We start from the raw sequence: 19,493 nt of genomic DNA on the forward strand, positions 1-19,493 counted from the left end.
CTTATCTGAGATTATTACTAGATTGGTTGGACTTTGAGTTTGTAGATTATTGTACATTTTGTAATATAAATGAGTTTTAAAACTGATGTAGTAAAAAAAAAAAATATATAGGCCCGCCCTAAAGCCCGACCCTAAAGCCACTTAAAGAAGGGCTAGGGGTCAGGGTCAGGCTTGAGATTTAGACTTGTGACCGACCCAGCCCCTAATATCTTAAAGGGTCGACCCAACCCGCCCTAATATCTTAAGGGCTTTAAATGTTTAGGGCGGACTAGCCTTGCCCATTGCCCACCCCCTACCCCTTGTTTTTGTTCCATGAATGCTCTAGAGTACTTGCCCGAATACTCATAAGAACCGACCCAGTTCTATATTCACGTAGGTGGATTTCCATAAGGTGTACATTGTAGTTTAAATACACCACCTCATTAAAATATGGGCTATATGGAATCCAATAAGAGTTAAAAAACTCATCCTTACTCACTGCAATTCTAGTTATACAATGTATACTAAGTACCATCTCGCCATAAGGTGGGATGTCTCATAAATAAAGGAGACAATAGTACAGCAGGACGATGAAGTGACTTGTTTTTCTCTTTGAACCTACTTCATGGGATCTCCAATCACATAGGTAGGGTTGCTTCAAATAATAAGCCTTGTATATAGTCATAAGTCCCATCCCCTCGGACGATAAACCACTTGCCTCCAAAGAAGTGGTGCGGTCAGACATGTGGCCAAACTAAGTCCAACCTAACATAATCTCTAGCAGCTGCTTGATTAAGTTATATCTCAAACTTACATGTATTCTTTTCCCATTGCACATAGGGTAACATGTCTTAGCTATTGCAATGAGACAGTTGCAAAACATATACACATCAGGAGGCTGTTTAGAGCCAATGAGAAGATTTGCCAAGAGGTTTCTAACCCACTCAACATCATCACATGCCTTTTCTAAGGCGATTAACTTGGATGATATCCAAGACACTCAATTTCCACCAAAGGTAAACACATAAACATTACTGGATCTAGTTTATAACATATTACCCTTCCAACAATGATGGAAATCTACTAAATATCAGTCCATAATCAATGACTCTGCTATAGTACTTGAATAATCTGACAATATACATCAAAGTTCCTTATAAGGACACAATGGGTTATTAACTCAGTATGCCATTAATGTAGGCAATGTCATGTCTCACATACATTATCCATCAAGTACAATAGGCTACCAATGATATTGACATATTTAGTATGAGAAAACACAAGGAGATTATTTTTCATAAGATGGATATTTGCCACAAAAGGTGTTAACACATGCTTACTATCCTAATACCCATACTTTTCAATGAAAAATATTTCTACTAAGTGCTATAACAATATAATGAGACCAACATAAGTTTTAATTCCTATATTCACCAGTTATTCAATTCTGTAGTGCCCGAAATTCCCCTATACCATCCGGCCGGTCTGGTTTAAGGTACGCTATGGGCTTCAACCATTTTCAAACGTCAACATCTTAACAACTGAATATAGCAGTTACAGAAATGAGTTTAACAACATAATGAACTATCATTTTCAATGAAGGTCAATTATGTGTTTTAAATAGGAATTTCTCTGTCTCATACACATTCTCAATGCAAGCACTCATGATATTAAATCATCTAAATAAAGAGAGATAACACATATGTCTTGCTTTACTATAAAGAAATTACACATTTTTTTTTATCAACAACGGTACTTTGACATCCATATTACATCAATATGTTGTTGAATTGCTCATGCCATTTATGGGCACTTGAATCAACTGATACAAAGATTTAACTAAATTATATACCTTAAGCTCATCACCTAGTACTACTTGGTATTGTAGTTCCGCACAACTACTCAACTAGAGTCTTTAGAATTCTGTAGAAAAAATTCTAGTTACATGAGCAAGGTTTCAAAGTAGTATAAATCTTGTCTCTGATTGAAACCCCTTGGCTATTATTATTATCCTTGTATTTTGCAATACAACTATCACGTTTTAGTTTTCTCTTGAAGATCCAATTCAACCTATAGATCCCCCAATAAAACAAGAGTCTAGTTTAGAGGAGTTGTATCCTTAAAAAAAAGACACTTCTCATAGACAGACAACTTCCTTATATGTTAATAAATCTTCCTCAAGAAACATATAAACATCATCACCGTGAATGGTAGATATACTCACTGATAGTCTTCCAAATTTCTTGTTCATAAATTATGGAATCCTCTTACGTAGTTCATTATGAACATCCAACCACTCTATGCCAATTTTACATAAAGCACATCCTCAAAATAAAATTAGCATATAAGACATTCAATAATAGTGTGGTATCTACAAGATTGTTATCACACATGACAACTAAAACAAATATCACTATTATGAGTTTCACCAATGAACATCTACTAGATAGTCTAGGTCTCAAAAAAATATTTCTTTTAGATTCATTCATAATAGCCTTGACAAGACAAACCCCAACACACACACACACACACACACACACACACACACACATTTTGAAGCATTTTTGGATAGGGATAGGCCCAAGACCTTTCCATACTTTGTAGTTCAGTGTTTTTCCAGTTATCTTGTGAGGTAAACTTTGGTAAAACAGTGTCATGCATATGGGTCACAACCCCCCATAGTTCAATAGTTACTCAACCTAATCAAACTTACATGCAAAACACAGTATGCCGCTACAAATACTAAAAGAAACAACAACAATAATATGCACTTTTATGACAAGAATACACTTTACTCAAGTCTATGATTATGGATCATATAAACATATTCATATTATGTTCATGTTATCTATATGAAAGGAAATCCACAAGTGATTCAAATGAATTTTAAAGAATAGAAGAATTAGATGAAAAAGGTTTTACCCAAGATAATATCATTATTAGTCTTCTTTTCATTATTTAACATTCCAACTTACATAAAGAGACAATCCATGCACTTGTACATCACCTTGGCTATTTATTCATAGTTATATGAGGATAATGCCTAATAAGACAATCCACAAGTGTTACATCTCCTTGTCTAAAATAGTCACTGGAGGATATTCTCTAAGAAGACAATCCATAACCTTACATCTCCTTGACTAAATTAGGTTTAGGAGGATATTGATTGTTTCCCATATTGTTTCCTCTCGTAGACAACGATGCTCATTACTTAATAATATATGACATGGTTAAGCTTCATGTCAATGTTAAATAATGCATTCATGCCAAACATGGTTAATATCATATCATAGGTTCAGGAAAAATAAACTTTAACTGTAGCCCTCACAACAAAATGTATACAATATTAAGCAAATCTAGCCACTGAATATGCAAAACAACTAAGGACTCCACCTCCTCTCCTTACATGAGCTCAAGCAAGATAGGATACCCTATCAACAAGACTTCAAGTACTACCACAACATCTAATGACTCAACCCATTAATGTCTTAAACTAGAAAAATTTTACCAATAAACTATCATCGATCAAGTTCAAAGTAAATCCATGATGATTAATATCCAAAACTAGCATGTTATACAACTTTAACATATGCTATATTGGATATAAGCTACAAGTTACTTCATCTAACATGTATTTTCACAACAATACAATTATAATCATCGTCTAACAACACGTACACTCAATAGAGGTAAACAATTATGCATTGAATACATTATAATTACTATCCAAGATTTGAGTGTGGTTGATATTAAATATCTTAAGGTCTCTCTTAGATTATCTACATACATCTACATATGTACAAAGAAAATTAATATCAAACTACTTCTAGTCAAACCAATTATTATCTTAGTGATAAACACGTATAATTTGTTGATTAGGTTATTAAAGAAATTTAAACTTAGGGATTTTTCTCCTAAGAAAAACTAGAATGCAACTCAAGGCAAGAATATCACCATATAATCAAACCAAAAGAATTGCAAAGAGTGAAAGAATACGATACCTAACCAATTGAAAAACTGGATTACCATATTTTCCTCCTTCTAGAAAAACAGTTCAAAAGAACTATAATTCTGAACCAGCTCAGGACTAATTGGGTACCAAGCCTTATACCACTGGAAAGCTCTTTGAATCAGCTATCCAACACATGAAGCAGATTGCAAAATCGAGCTCTGAGTTGAAAGTTACAACAATTTCTATAACGAGTGACGCAGCTGTCAAAAAGACAAACTTTGACGTTTTTCTTGATAGAAATCTCATATTTGACTCTCACAAACGTAGGAGAAAGGTCTACAACTATATAGGGTTTGATAAACCACAAAAGGTCAATAAATATTCAATCTTTAATTGGTTTCCCTAACAAAAAACGAAATTATTAGAAAATTTCTAAAGTCATAACCCAATAACACAAACAATAACTCAAAGTAAAAGACTTATTTTTTGATTGCCGTATTAAAACACTCACTTTTGTTCTACTACGAAACTCTTTCCTTAAGATTGATAGAATAGTTATATTGAAACAGCAACTAAAGTAGAACAGAAGGAACAGTAGACAACAGTAGCAATGAAGAGACAAGGACATCAGTAACTGAGAATAATCAAGGCGCGGATTAGGCTGTCCTTAAGGAAAGATTTCTCCCCTTCCAATGGTGCAGAAAAGCAGCAGTGGCGTCTTCCTCACAGAATTCAATGGTTAACAGCAGTCTCACTTTGCACTAGAACAAACTACCCTCTAGAACAACAATATAACTCTCTCTGGCGGCTACAGGAAGAAGAGAAGAAGAAAAAGGACTGGTTTCAGTTTATGTTTCTCTGAGTTGAGTTTCTGATGAAGTCAATTCCCTCTATGGACTGACAGTCCTATTTATAAAGGTTAGGTCGGTCTCCTAAATAGATAAGAAAGATAGACCAACTCCTAATAGAACACCGAAACTTGCTGCTCAAGAAAAAAACAAAACAAATTTAGGCTATTGGTCAAACCACTACCGACAACAGTAAGCCCAAGCCCAAGCCCAAGCCCGAATCCTACCCGATGTGGTGGATAACCAATATGGGATTATTTACTATGCACTAAAGTGGAGAGAACACCCTTTGTTCATCTCCTCCACTTTGCACACACACAGTAGTATTTAGAAATACACAAGAGATTCCAACAATCTATACCATAGGAGTTGTTTCAAATGCACACATGGAGGATGCACCATCAGTCCATCTGCCTCGCACACGAGGAGGAGCTCTACTACAAGCATCACCATATCCAACTATTCAAGGAAAAAGGTAACTACAGTCAATTTGAAGGTGAGCAAGATAAAACTGAGAAAGTGGCCAGTGGCCAAAGTTGTTCTTTGCTTGTAAAAGTCAATCGGGGAAAAATATGATTTTTACCAGCTCTCCATATTTACTTTAATTTCATGAGTTTCCTCATTTTCCAATAGCTTGATATTGGTTTTTCATTCATAATATTTCACTCTTGATGTTTCCATTTGAATTTGTGAACCTCTGCTTTATTGTAAGATTGTGGAGCTCATATAAGGTTTTTCTTCATTTATTTGTGGACCTCTGCTTTATCGTATTTTCATTATTGGGTTAGTTAGACTTACCCCCATTACTAGTTGTAATTAGTGTTACCCAAGCATTTTTTTTAAAATATTAGTGATACCTCCCCAATTGCAAGATCCAACGGTTACGAGATGATTTTTTTTTCAGATGAAGAAATCGATCGCTTAGATCACTCAAATGGGGGGGTATCACTAATATTTTTGAAAATGGGGAGGTAACACTAATTGCAACTAGTAAATCTGACCGTTAGATCACTCAAATGGGGGGGTATCACTAATATTTTTGAAAATGGGGGGGGTAACACTAATTGCAACTAGTAATGGGGGGGGGGGGGGTAAGTCTAACTAACCCTTCATTATTTTCCGTCAATACAACTAATGCACTCGTAACATCAATCCATTAGACCATCTTCTTAAAAACATTCCTTTACAACTCATCCATCAAAATCCACCATTGCCCTCGAAGAAGTCAGAATTACTCAATTTGTCAGGTCTATAATGCACTTATGCACCCTCCAGAAGGATTTCTAATATATATAGGCGACATTATACCAAAAAAAACTGCGAGGGCAAGGCAGGCAAAAGACAGTTAAGCCAAGACTATAGGAGATGGAAAAGATTGTTATGATAGATAAACCTCATCATGCATGATGTTGAGTGAGGGACCAATTTCTATGCATGATGCTATGGCTACTTTTCAACAAGAAAATCCATAATCAAGTGAACAGTGTTGATTTCTCACTCTTTTTATTAGTAGCAAGTGAACAGTGTTGATTTCTCAAAGTAAATATGAAATTGAAAACAGAGATTGCTCAAGAATCAATTCATACCACCTGTATCTTGCTTTCATGTCTATCAATAGAGTTTCTCAATGTCATCAGCTCTTTTTCCAACGCTGTCTATATAAGAAAAGGACTCGAGATCTCTACAACCGGGTACAGAGATCATCTCTATAACCGTGTTATCTCGCCATTGATCTGATCTGAGATGTGTGTGTGTGCCTCGATATCTGTGTGTGTGCTTCGAGATGTGTATGTGTGTGCCGAGATATGAGATGTGTGTGTGTATGGTACAGAGATCAATCTCTGTACTGGTTATAGAGGACATAAGAAAATACATATTCAAGTTGCAAGAGGGTATATCCTAAGTCCTAACAACCTACGCCATGAAAGCAGGCTCATCACAACTTACAATGTACTCCGTACTTGGATTTTCCATGTCATTGTTAAAACTCCACCTTTCTAGACCATCTTGCAAAAGTGCACATTTTTCATCTAAACAAGTATCCTCAATAACACCTAAAAAGCTTTGTCTGATATCTTAAAACTTAAATATAACCTGAAATTGAGCAATGATTGATTAATTCGTATGAACAAACGGCATAAAAGATTTGAATAAATCTAATCCAAGTGTTGAAACCATGGGCAGCAGGAAGAAATAAAAAAGAGGAGATATTGATTCATTTGTTTTGAATTAACTATGTACTATAGAAATTAAAATGTACTATAGAAATTAAAAACAGCCGATTATCGAAAAAACAAGAAAAAAAAAAGAAAAAGAAATTAAAAACAGTATAACACACTAACTTGTTGGGGGAAAACGATACTAATCGATCCCCACTAAGATAACTTGTACTTGGACAATCTACTACCCTAATAAAAAATCTAATATTTCACTACAACTAACAACCATAATCCTAATCTATGGATATAACTATCACAAACATAGAAATATAAAGCAAGTAAAACATACCACAACACAAAGATGTAACGTAGTTTGTGGTTCGGACAATGATACATACTTCTACAAGAACTAATCATTTTATAAGTATGGGAAGGAAGATTACAATCACTCCTCTCAAGTCTCTCCACCTTACTAGATCACTCTACTCTGCTTACAACATTTTCTCTTTGCAAAAAAATTCTCACAATTTTGGTTTCTCTCAAAATTGGGTTTCTATTAAAGACTCGGTTTTCCAAAACCTAATTTATGTTTTTATACTAAACTTGCAATTTCGCGGTTATTATAGAAGTAGAAACTCACAAGTTTAGGCATGAGCGTGGGCACGCTCTCAGTAAGGCAAAATCGAGCGCGTGCGCGATCTCTTATTTTCCTCAAAGTCAAAAGTTTAGTAACTTTGTTTCGTGAAAGACTGAAAAAAAACTATCTTCTTTTTCACGACAAGGGAGCGGGCGCGCTTTGGTCACGACCAATCTGAGCGCGTGCGCACTTAGACTTCTTCACATGAACAGTACGGTTTTTTTCCTTCATCCTCATCCTCATGTGATGGATAACTCCAACACTAACCACTCATTCTTGGTTCTGCGGAATTAATTATTTCCTTTGGTTTGTGAATAAGCATATATGATTCAGTCATAGTAATTTCTAATTCAAGAATACCTTTCTCCAAAGCCAATTCATTCTGAGCTATAGCCACTGAAGTTCTTCGACATAAAGGCATAGTTTGTTGTTATAGCCACTGTGTTTGCAAGGCTCGAAAGAGGGTTGTTTGTTTTTTTGTTTTTTTTTTTTTTTTTTTTTTTTTTTTTTTTTTTTTTTTCCGAGCTGGGAAAGAAGAATGGGCGTAAAAGAACTTTCGCTAACAAAAATGGAAAAACGGGTACCAAAACAGACGTGTGTTATTTATTTTTATTTTTTTTAATCTTCTGCCCCTATTGGAAATACCCCCAAATTATTTAGGAGATATTATTGGATTTAGGTAGTTATTGAGGTACATCAAAAACTTATGTTAGTTATGGAGTATGAGAGTATTTTTATAGGTGTGTCCAAGATCACATTTTTTTAGCACTACTGTAGGGTCGGATGATTGGGGGATTATTTGCAGATTCTGCACCAATGAGTAGGGGTGCCAATGGGTACCCAATTATCCGAAACTGAACCGAAACCGAAACTGAAACCGAATGTTCCGGTTCTGGGTCTTAAAAAATTTGACCCATTTAAAATGGGTCATTAAAAACCGAACTGATAAAGAACCGAAATCGTTGAACCGAATAGTAAAAAACTCGTGGGTACCCGAACCGAAACCGAAACCGATTATTATGATTTCGATATATAAAATTTAATATTATAGTACATTTAAGATAATCAAACTCATACATCATAATATAAAATATATTTTTTAAGTGTAAAAGTCTAATAGTGAATGTGTGTTGTTAAATGTATATTTTATAATTATACGTTAAACAAGTGTATCATAGATTGTTAATAATAATGTCAATGTGTATATTATAAATTAACTAATACATTTTATATTTATTAACTTATGCACGTGTATATTTAAATAGGATACACATGCTTGATATATTGTTGTACATGCACTTATTATAAACCAATATATAGTGTTCATGTTAAAAATTAGTGATGAGATGTAATTGTAAGATGCATGTATTTACATGTTTGATTTAAAATTTGAGTTAATACACATGTACAAATATGTGTATGCACGTAAAAAAAAATCCAAATTATAAAGTTAGATATTTGATTATTTTAATTTCTATATCAAATGTTTAAATTATCACATGAATAGTAAATATTTTAATGCGTATGATTGATACATATTCATAAATTGATGTAAATATGATTGTTGATACATCACTAATTATATATAAAATATTATCGTGTAGGAAAATAAAAAAATTAAAAAAAAAACAATACAAGTTTTAGTATTTAAATGATTGAAATTGTTTAATAATCATAATAAATAATAAAGACCTGAATTAGATAATAAATAATAAAGACCCGAATTAGAACCGAAACCGATAAAAACCCATGAGTTTTTATGGTTTTGGGTTGGATTCTATAATTCTCATGCTAAAACCGTTGAGAACCGAAATTGATAAAACCGTAAATAATAAAACCCAAACGGAAACCGCTAAAACCCGACCCAAAACCGACCCGTTGACACCAATAGCAATTAGGATATGTTAAAGTGTTTGTTGCATTTTATTTCTTTTTCAGAAAATACATTTTTTTGGCATTATCAGGTGTCATTACTCATTACGACATTACATGATTTACATCTCCTCAAAATACATGGCACAGAAATAAAATAGAAATGATGTTGTGGAGTTGTGGTGCAAAACTAAATATATTGTTTAAAGAGAAACAGGGTACATAGTGCTACTTTTTAATTGTATGGAAAATACTTACTATTTTGATACATAGCAAATGTTACGGTACGATGTTGTTGTTTTTGTTTTTTTTATAATTTTATACGGTTTTGGATGTATTTTATTTTGCATTTGTAACATCGGTTGTTAAGGTTATTTCCAGTATAATTGAAATATGAGAGCTTGTGCTATCAAGAAGGGCCCAGGTAGCTTTGAAAGTTTGATGTCATAGTGAATTTAGTGATCAGTGACTAGGTGATCTTGTGACCCATCGTGAAACACCATCCATTCAGTGTAATCTAGCGTTCTAGCCTCAATCGACAATTGGTTCTTACATAATGCATTGCGTTTAGCGTGCATATAGTGGGTGTAAATGTCTGTTGCAACTTGCATATATGTTTCTTAAGATATTTTGTTTTAAAGAAGTAGCATCTAAAATTTGATAGGATATGAAATCAACTGATTTGTATTCCTTTTGGGGCGCGGTATTGGCACCCGATAAATGGGACTAGCACTCTTTTGACAAAAAGTAAATAATAATGGTTATTCCTTATATGTCCACATGCCTATAGTTCTATGGCAAGCAGTTGCTGCGAGATCTCATATCCCACGGCAGACAACTGCCGCGAGATCGCACAATCCACGATATTGGGTTGCTGCGAGATCGCATCCCATGGCAGGCAGTTGTCACGGCATATTTTTTTTGTGTTTTTGTTTTTTTTTTTCACTTCAAATTTTGCGTATTGAACACACACGACATATGAATACCTCATTTTCTTCTTTAAAATTTCTTTATACACTCCAAGAACAACACCAAAACCATGACAAAATTTTTTTACAATCGAGCCATAATTTTGCTATCTTGCGGTAAATATTTTCATATGTTATAAGAAAATTTTGTGATCAAATTAATGAAGAAGAGTTTTGATAATTAACACAAACAAATACTCAATTTTAGTAAATAAAATCATCTCGCGACAACTAACTTTTTTTTTATGGTGGTTATTAAAAAAAAAAATTAAAAAAAAAGACCCACGGCAGCCACCTTCTGTGGGATATGGGATCTCGCGGCAACCCGATACTGTAGATTGTGCAATCCCGCGGCAGGTGCTTGTCGTTAGTATTTTTTGTATATTTAATGGAGAAGTACTAGTACCGTTGAATTGGTCAAAGAGGTGGTAGTCATATTTATAGAATTATAGGGGTGCCAATACCGCAGCCCTTCCTTTTTAGAGTCAGTTTACAAAATCCTCTCTTCTAGAAAGAATAGGATAATTTTATCATACCAACAATCAACTTTATATACTTCTCTAGGAACAGCATAGGTGGTACCCAATTGTGGTACAATGAGGCTAATGGTCCACATGGACATGGATTTTTTCAGTATTAAAATTTGATATGGCAAGAAATGTTTCATCAATGTCATTTCCCACATAGATGGTCTCCATTGTCATGTTTATGATGCATTCATCGTCACATATACCTTTTTAGTCCTATGTCACCTTTTTAGTGGATGTCTATCCCATAATTTTGAATTTTTGAAGTGCTTTTGAATCAAAAGTAAATATTTAAAGACTACGGCTCATTTTGTTTCAAATGCATGCAAAATCATTACTACTTTGAAAGTGTGTGTGTTTCACTCCATAGTTTATTAATCTCACAGGAAAAATAATGTCCTCAAGTCCTCAACACTCTCCAAGTCTCCAACTTCATAAGAAGTGTGTCAGCTTAAGTGTGTGTTGCCGTGTTGGTTTATTGTGGAAGAGAAGAGAAAGAATGGCTTTCTTTAACAAGGCAGTGGCAAATACCTTTTAAGTGGAAAAATAACATTTGCCAACGGGAAAATATTGTTATCTAGGCAGGCCCTTAGATTGAGGCTACTGGTCCACATGACCACATGGGGTCGTGGAATTTTTCACCATTAAAACCAGATATGGCATATAGCTAGATGTGTTTCATCAATGTTATTTCCCACACAGATTGTATCCATTGTCGTCGTGTTTAAGATTAATTTCATCGTCACATATACCTTGGACAGAGGAAACCTTTTTAGCCCCATGCTACATTTTTATTTTCCTTGTAGTGGATATCTATCCCATCATTTTGAAGTGCTCATGAATCAAAGGTAAATATGTAAAGACTACGGCTCATTTTGCTTCAAATGCATGCAAAATCATTACTACTTTGAACGTGTGTTTCACTCCATAGTTTATTAATCTCACGGGAAAATAATGTCCTCAACATTCTCCAGCTTCATAAGAAGAGTGTCAGCGTAACTGCGTAAGTGTGTGTTGTGTGGAAGAGAAGGGTAAAAAATGGCTTTCTTTAACAAGGCATCACCAGCATTGAAGGAGATATTGCTAAAACTCTATAGGTAATACTGTGCCTGCAAGAACTAAATAATATGATTGACAAATTAGTTTGTTATATAGTTTCTCTTGATTTTCTTCTAGCTTGCAATCTTATATACCATGGTTATTGTTTAAGAGCCTATATTATGTGATTGGTTTACAAGTATACAATGCAGTGTACCTGATAATCAGAGTCATTTGTTTTCTGGCAGTGCTGAAAAACCAATGGAGATTGATCACCAAATATTCGAATTTGGCTCCGTTCAATACCATATTCGGGTAGATTGAAAATGATCTAGTATGCAAGATCTTTTCATTAGTTTATCCGTATAAATGACATATAGATACACTCATTCAGACTCAAACCTGTTTTTCTTTTCTTTGCTGATGCTTCTCAATCAGTTAAAGGTTATACCTATGATTTCTGATTTCATAGTTCATGCACATATAATTAACAATTTTGTACAGGCTTCAGCTTCGGATCCCCATCATATCCATTTATCGGTCTCAACCTTGCTGCAGTCACCAGGAGTTCCCATCACTAATGGTCTTCAGAACTCTACCATACAGACCTTAAAGCGCGTCTACTCTGATGTGGTTGAGATAGTTGAACCTCCGCAAGAAGGATATCAACTTACTTTAAGGATCAGGTTCTCTAAACTACCACAAAGAAAAGGTCTGGTAGGGTAGTTATTTCTCATTGGTACTTCTTCCCAATATTCCTGGTTTTCTGCTTTCATTGCATACTTATTTGAGTATCACAAAAAGTGAGCTTGTGGTGGTAAAGCACGGGAATTACGAATAAGATAATACTTTTGTCTCAATATTTCAGACGATTGTTTAAAGGTAATCACGGACATTTCCTCATTGCAAGCCGTGATCATGAGCTCACAGCTGAAAGAGATGTTGTGGAATGTTGGTTCGCGAGATTCCTCACATGGGATCCACAAGCCCATCAAACTTGTATATCACCCAGGAGAGCCATTCTTTGTTATCAGACTGGTATGTACTGTGACTCTGTGAGCAACATTTATACTCGAGTTTATAAATTCTGTAAGAGTCAAATGTTTTGCTAGTGCACTTCCTCATGAACCAAGTGTTTTGGCTTGCGTGGTACACAGCTAGAGAAGATTACTGTGATCTTCCCAATGCGCTTCAAAGAAGATTCCGATGTGATTATTGCAACAGGATTCTTTCAGGTTCATAAATGATACTCATTGAGTCTATCATAGTTTTGAAGATTAAAAGTATGAAAAAGAAAATCAGACTAATTCAATATGACCATTTTACTCTAGGAACTTATGGATGTGGGATGTTCAGGAGCTTTTACCAAAGCACCACATTGCACTTGGTCACCTATTCCTCCTCCAGAATTGAGGGGAGAGCCATTTCCGGATTTAAGCACCAACGGAGGATTTGTCTCTTTTGGTACGTCGTACGCACTGGTTGTTATTACCATGGATGTTGACTATGACCAAAGCTCAACTATCTGACTTCCAGAACCAATGAGCCCGCTCTAATATGATCTGAAATGACATACTCGCAGATATATTTTCACGACATATAGAAGGTTCAAAGATGGACAAGACGGTATGGAATCTACTGAACTTTTATGCCTATGTGAAGTATCATGTGAAGGTAAACTTGTTATATTGGTGATTTGAAAGAACTAATTTTGTTTATAATTCTAACATCCTTGGGCATACAAATTGATGATTTCAGTGCACCAGAGGTTTTATACAAAGAAGGATGAAAAAGAAAGTGGAACTTTTGGCTGAGGTATATGATTACAGCACCAAAATGCTTTCATTCTGTATCATCTTTTTCCCTGTAGACATAGCTGAACCTGATCGTGAAATTAACCATAATGTATATGACCCCTTTTAGTCGAGCTTCAACCAAAAGTAAAAATTTCTCGTACATAAACATCTGGAATACAATTAGACTCTTAATGCTCTGGCCTGCGAGCTCTTTCATATGTTTCTAATTAAGTGTCGCGAAGGTGGTTCATATAATCTATGAATATGTGATGCATGATAATCCAAATGAAAGTAGATTCCCTTGGGGCAAAGCTCTATGGCTTGACCAGAGCTGAAAGTTTCTCATTTTTGGATTACGGAAAGAGTGAGCTTCAATTGAAGTATATAGTTAGCCTGACCATTCACGTCAAGTTGGCTTTAAGGCAACCAATATGGATACTGATATTATCTTTTCAAGTTTCAGATCCTGCAGAAGGAAGTGGTAAAAGGAGATGAACATGTAAACAAGAAGTCCCAAGGTGAGCTAAATATGTGTAAAATAGTTATCTTTGAGGCACGAACTCAAAGAAAAAGGAAAAGAAAAATGGCCTGGAGATTGATTTAAAGTCTTAAATAACTAATAAGTTGGTCATTGGACCTCTGGGATGAAACTGACAAAGTGGTCTAGCGTAGTAACTCCTATTTCCTTTCACGTCTTCTATATTGAGAAGAAACAGGGAAAAACATGCTTGAACCACCTACTGTTGCCCTCCTCTATATTGCTTCTCCATGTTCCCAAATACAAATTTGAGGATGTTCCATGGCCACTAATTCTTCCACTTCATCCAACTGTTGTTATATTAACTTCAAAGCAATATGTATGAGTTAATCCTGTACATTGGCATTCCTGATAAGGCTGCTGAGTGCTGATATTATGTTTGTCAACTGTTTTGATGCAGGGCATGTCTGTAAGAATAAACTTACAATCTTTTCAAAATCCAAAACGCTTAGAAGACAATGCCTCACTTTGGTCAAGAAGATCAGGAAAATTCGTTACAGAATCAAAATTCAGGGATTTGACAAATTCCGAAAAAAATGGTTAAGAGTTCCAAAATTCTATTCATGGAGAAGGTACACCAAATTAGAGTAATTTGCAATTTGCTGCCTGCATCGACACTACATTGGTCCACACGTGCATCAAGATCCGTTTTCCAGAATTAATTGTACGTAACCTTTTTAGTTTGGTCATGCATTAACAGAAACACTTGAATTGTGTAGTTTAAAGAACAACTGCTACAGAGCAATGGTGTGTATACTATACACTGGTACACGCTTAGGCAACCAGAGATTCCGAAAACACATAAAATACGGCAATAAAACATAAAAACAATTGTGTTTATCACATTCAACCATGATCATGATTAAATCAAACAAATGTTTCCATGTTCAACAAAAGATGTAATATAACCAAAATATGTTCTATTCATTAAACTCTGTAGATTGAGATGATGGTAGGTCATTACATAGCTGAACCTTGGAGCATGAAGGTTTTGATATGAGAAGCCATCTTCAATATCTCGTCATCAGCGGAGTCAAAACCTTTACAATCCCTAACATCTAGTAAAACCAGTTCTTTGCAACCCTTCAATATCATTATCAGATTCCCGCGCGGAACTATGCAGCGTCTCAGTTTCAAGTACTTGATCTCGGGAAGTCCAATAATGGCTGATACTTCTCTGTGGCTGATATAACCATGAAGTCCAAGTGCAACCAACTTGTTACCATGGACACTCATCTCGGCTAGGATCTCCAGGAAATAATGACCAGCAAATCCCAATTCTAGTGCCTCTAGATTTTGCAGCTTAGAAAACAAATGCCTGAAACTATAGTCAGGTATTGAATATAATGGTAACGACGGCAAAGTTAAGCTTTTCAATGCAGGGCATTCCTTGAGAATGTACGTTAAATCTTCTAGCTCGAAAGAGCTTGGAAGAACAATTTTGGTTACCGTACCACGGCTGTGACAAACCGCCAGCTTGATCATATTTGTAAGTATACTGCTCTGTTTACGAGGAGCAGACTGAAAATCAAGATTTCTCCAACACTGGGGTTGTTTGGATGCTTTGTACCACGACTTGCAAACATACCGCGCACCATTGATCAAGGTTGGCGTTTCAACTTTCTCAAACAAGTGAAGTAAAATATTTGAATCTAAAATTTCCCATCTTGTTGCAGCCACCATTGAAATAGAGATTAGAGATTACAAAAAATAGAGAGTTGAAAAAAGAAAAGTGATTATGAAGGACTTCGTTACCTTAAAAAGAATAAGTCGGTGTTTATACCAGTTTTATACGTAAACCGACTTAAATCCCAATTCTAGAATAAGTAGGTTTCCTAATTACACTAACTTCTAAAATTATTAACAAAAAAAAAAAAAAGGATAAACTGCTCCTTAGTTTCCCCTCCAGATTTATTGAACATTTTTTGGGGATGTTAAATTTAGTCTAGAGACTAGCATGTTCCAGTTTCTTTGCTACTCCAGTCCCCATATGGATCGAGCCAGTGTTGTAGCTGCTCTGGAACTGCGCGTTTCTTTTCTTCTTATTCCCTCAAGTTTGAGTTATATACTTATATGAATTAACTAGTAGTTAAACTTACGGATTATGAATTGAGTTGTACTCAAGTGTAACCAGCATAAGCTGAATTCTTAAGTCTCAATCACTAAATGCACAGCCATAAAGCTCATCCAAAATCTCATTCATGGACGCGTATAGTTAGTGTTTATCAACATAGCAATCGTGCAATTTGCAAAACTATCGCTCTGAGTAAAATTATCAAATTCAATTCATCGTGTTTAGTAGTAAGTAGGGGTGACTTCGGATCAAACCTAATATGCTAGCCAAATCCGATCCAATTTTTTTTTCAATTATTTCAAAACTTTCGCTCTGAAAAATTATCAAATTCAATTCATCGGGAGAGAAAACCATATTGAGAAAACCCATTTTCATTCAAACAAATGATCTAAGAAAAATCGAGAAAAAGACCTACTGACCACCAATATAGCAATAGCAAGCATTGCATATTGAGTAAGGGATTATGGTATTGGACTCAAAGTCGGCACAAATTATCAACCTGATAGTGGGAGAAGTATATATTTTCGGAATAAATTGGCAATAATATCTTTTTTTCGGATCATCGGATTTTAGAATTATATCCAAATCGGCATCTGAATTAGCAATCTGAGTAACTTTCATGGCATCTGAATTAGCAATCTGAGTAACTTTAATGGCATCTACAATCTACACTCCCAAATGAGCACTTGAGCCTGTTTCAAAACTAAAGAGAGTTCTCTCCCAGGAAACAACTTCTAGACTGCAATATTGCAGGCTAAAATTACTCAGATCAAGTCACCGCACCTAAGAAATGCAATATGGAAAAACACACTGACACACACAGATTGCAATGAGTCAATTATTAAAAGGAAAAGGCAAAACTTGTTGAGATATAAAACTAAGGGTACTACTATACAATTACCTGATGCTTTCACAAGCATCCATCAGAAAATGTAGATGAAACTGAAAATAGTTTCCAGCTTATCACGCAACCAAAGGTAACGCAGAAGGCAAAGTCACTGAAATTGGCCAAACTAGCCTGACGTAAAATGACTCGGAATGTTTAATCACTTACATAACATTCAAACATTGATCATGTTACCATTACGTTTACATTCAAAATGATCACCCCCACCATGCTTTCTGACTGAAAATGATTCATGGAATAACACAAAAATGTTAGAAAAACAATCATGGAATAACAGAAAGGAAAGCAAAGATTAGAGACACCTCACAGGCTCACACTTCCAAAACATCCCAAAGCCCGTAGCCGATGGAGAGCAAATTAGGTGACCCAACAACTGCAAGACCTAAAGGAAAGGAAAGCAAAGATTAGAGACACCTCACACTTCCAAAACATCCCAAAGCCCGTAGCCGATGGAGAGCAAATTAGGTGACCCAGCAACTGCAAGACCTAAAGGGCACTCACTAACAGGGGAGGAGGAATGAATCTGCAACAAGTAGGAGTTGGGTCACCTAATTTGCAAAAAAAGACACAAAAGGCCATTTCCAGCATGAACAAGGTAAGTAGGAGTTGGGTAGCCAAATGAATTGACATAAATGTCACGGTGATAATCCGGCAGTCGGAGCAGATTGTAGTGTACACAATTATTGAGATCATAGCAGTAAATCTACCTGTCAAAATGATAAAACATATAACCTTGAATAACCGCAACTGCATAGCTCCAACGAAGAGCAGATAGCTGCTGCGGCAATGTCTGTGATTCTGAGTTTCTAACCATTGTTTCGTGGCAAAGTGGTACATGCAGAAATCGGCAGTGCACAAAACAAGCCTGCATGGGTGCGCGCAAATATATCTATACATAAAAATCTATGCTCATGAAGAGGAGGAGGGTTAGGGCAGAGATCGTCCGTCGTGGGCAACCAATAACCAGCATTGATGTTGTAGGCATATGCAGCAAAGTGACTGCTTCTGGGTGATATAAGTTCATCGTCCCAAACAGTTCCAAACACAAATAAATGACCTTTGTGAAAACACACAACAGGAAAAACAGTCGAGGGTTCTGGAAGAGTAACAACCGTTTATTAGCCAAGAATTGGAGGTTGTATCGATTATCGAATGTGAAGATTTTATCAGACATCGCATTCAAGTTATTTATATAGCAACCGCCAACAAAGTAAATCTTTGATTCCCAGGAAGCAACGCCATAACGTGTGATGTTCGATTCTGGATGAGGAGAATTTTTTACTTTCTTGCACTCGTCGTTTCCATCTAAGAGACACAATTTATCACCAATCCCAAAATATATCGATCTCTTCTTCTTTTCTTCCTCTGAAAAGCTGATTTCTCATCCCCTGTCTCATCATCTTTTACCTTCCCCATAACAGTATCAGTATCTACTTTCTCGCTCTTTTCGTTCCGCTCAAAGACATTTTTCCGACCTATTTCTCTTTTTAGGGAATGACATTAGTAAGGTTTTTATAAATGATATGGGGCAGGATTTTTTTGGATTCTAATTATAATTGGTAATCACCTCTTTCTATAGACTACATCTTATATGGACAATCTCTTTTTTAGGTAGGGCATTCTTGAGACATATTGACATAGGCATGTTAATTAATCATAAGAAGTTTCATAATACAACATGAACTCTTAATCTTAAGAAATTTCCTAATACAACACAACTCTAATTAGGAGTGCCAATGATACTCCATTATCCGAACCGAACTAGAACCGAAACCGAATATTTTAGTTCTGGGTCTTAAAAAGTTAGAGCCATTCAAAACGGGTCATTAAGAACCGAACCGATAAAGAATTGAATTGTAAAAAACCCATGACCTGTTGGGAGCGACACTTGTGAGGATCTGACAGAAATCCTGAATCTGCATATCCCACAAACTTGGAACCTCTAGAATCCTTTGATGAGTAAAACAAACCTAAATCCGTGGTTCCACGTAGATATCTTAAGACATGTTTTACGCCATTCTAGTGTCTTTTAGTAGGCACTGAGCTGTACCTGGCTAACAAATTTACAAAAAAAAGAAATGTCCGGTCTAGTGCATTGTGCTAGATACATTAATGCACAAATTGTACTCAGTATGGTACTTCAGGACCCAATACTTCTTCATTTTCTTCTTTGGAGCGATATGGGTCTTTTTCTATAT

General features: G+C 35.5%; 2 protein-coding genes and 1 long non-coding RNA gene across 3 annotated transcripts; 1 reads left to right on the top strand and 2 right to left on the bottom strand.

The window, feature by feature from the left end:
- The first annotated feature begins 11,773 nt into the window (after positions 1-11,773).
- Positions 11,774-15,045, top strand: ARPC2B (actin-related protein C2B). The gene is made up of 11 exons (XM_086587204.1): positions 11,774-11,790; positions 11,917-12,039; positions 12,229-12,295; positions 12,485-12,692; positions 12,849-13,018; positions 13,138-13,215; positions 13,312-13,444; positions 13,563-13,654; positions 13,739-13,795; positions 14,240-14,294; positions 14,715-15,045. The coding sequence occupies exons 2-11, from the start codon at positions 11,981-11,983 to the stop codon at positions 14,903-14,905; spliced, it is 1,110 nt and encodes a 369-aa protein (XP_086443330.1). The 5' UTR covers positions 11,774-11,790; positions 11,917-11,980; the 3' UTR covers positions 14,906-15,045.
- A 229-nt stretch (positions 15,046-15,274) lies between these two features.
- On the bottom strand, positions 15,275-15,997 carry LOC147473639 (F-box/LRR-repeat protein At3g48880-like). Its single transcript, XM_086587203.1, has one exon. It carries the CDS (start codon positions 15,995-15,997, stop codon positions 15,275-15,277), a length of 723 nt encoding a protein of 240 aa, XP_086443329.1.
- Positions 15,998-17,476: 1,479 nt separating this feature from the next.
- Positions 17,477-18,880, bottom strand: LOC147473640 (uncharacterized). Its single transcript, XR_015210368.1, has 2 exons — positions 17,603-18,880; positions 17,477-17,514 (listed from the first exon to the last, which is right to left on the bottom strand). It is a non-coding gene; the product is annotated as an uncharacterized LOC147473640 (long non-coding RNA).
- Between the last annotated feature and the right edge of the window lie 613 nt (positions 18,881-19,493).

This window comes from Coptis chinensis, unplaced genomic scaffold (assembly GCF_015680905.1).
Source record: "Coptis chinensis isolate HL-2020 unplaced genomic scaffold, ASM1568090v1 utg1995_pilon_pilon, whole genome shotgun sequence".
Taxonomy (NCBI): domain Eukaryota; kingdom Viridiplantae; phylum Streptophyta; class Magnoliopsida; order Ranunculales; family Ranunculaceae; genus Coptis; species Coptis chinensis.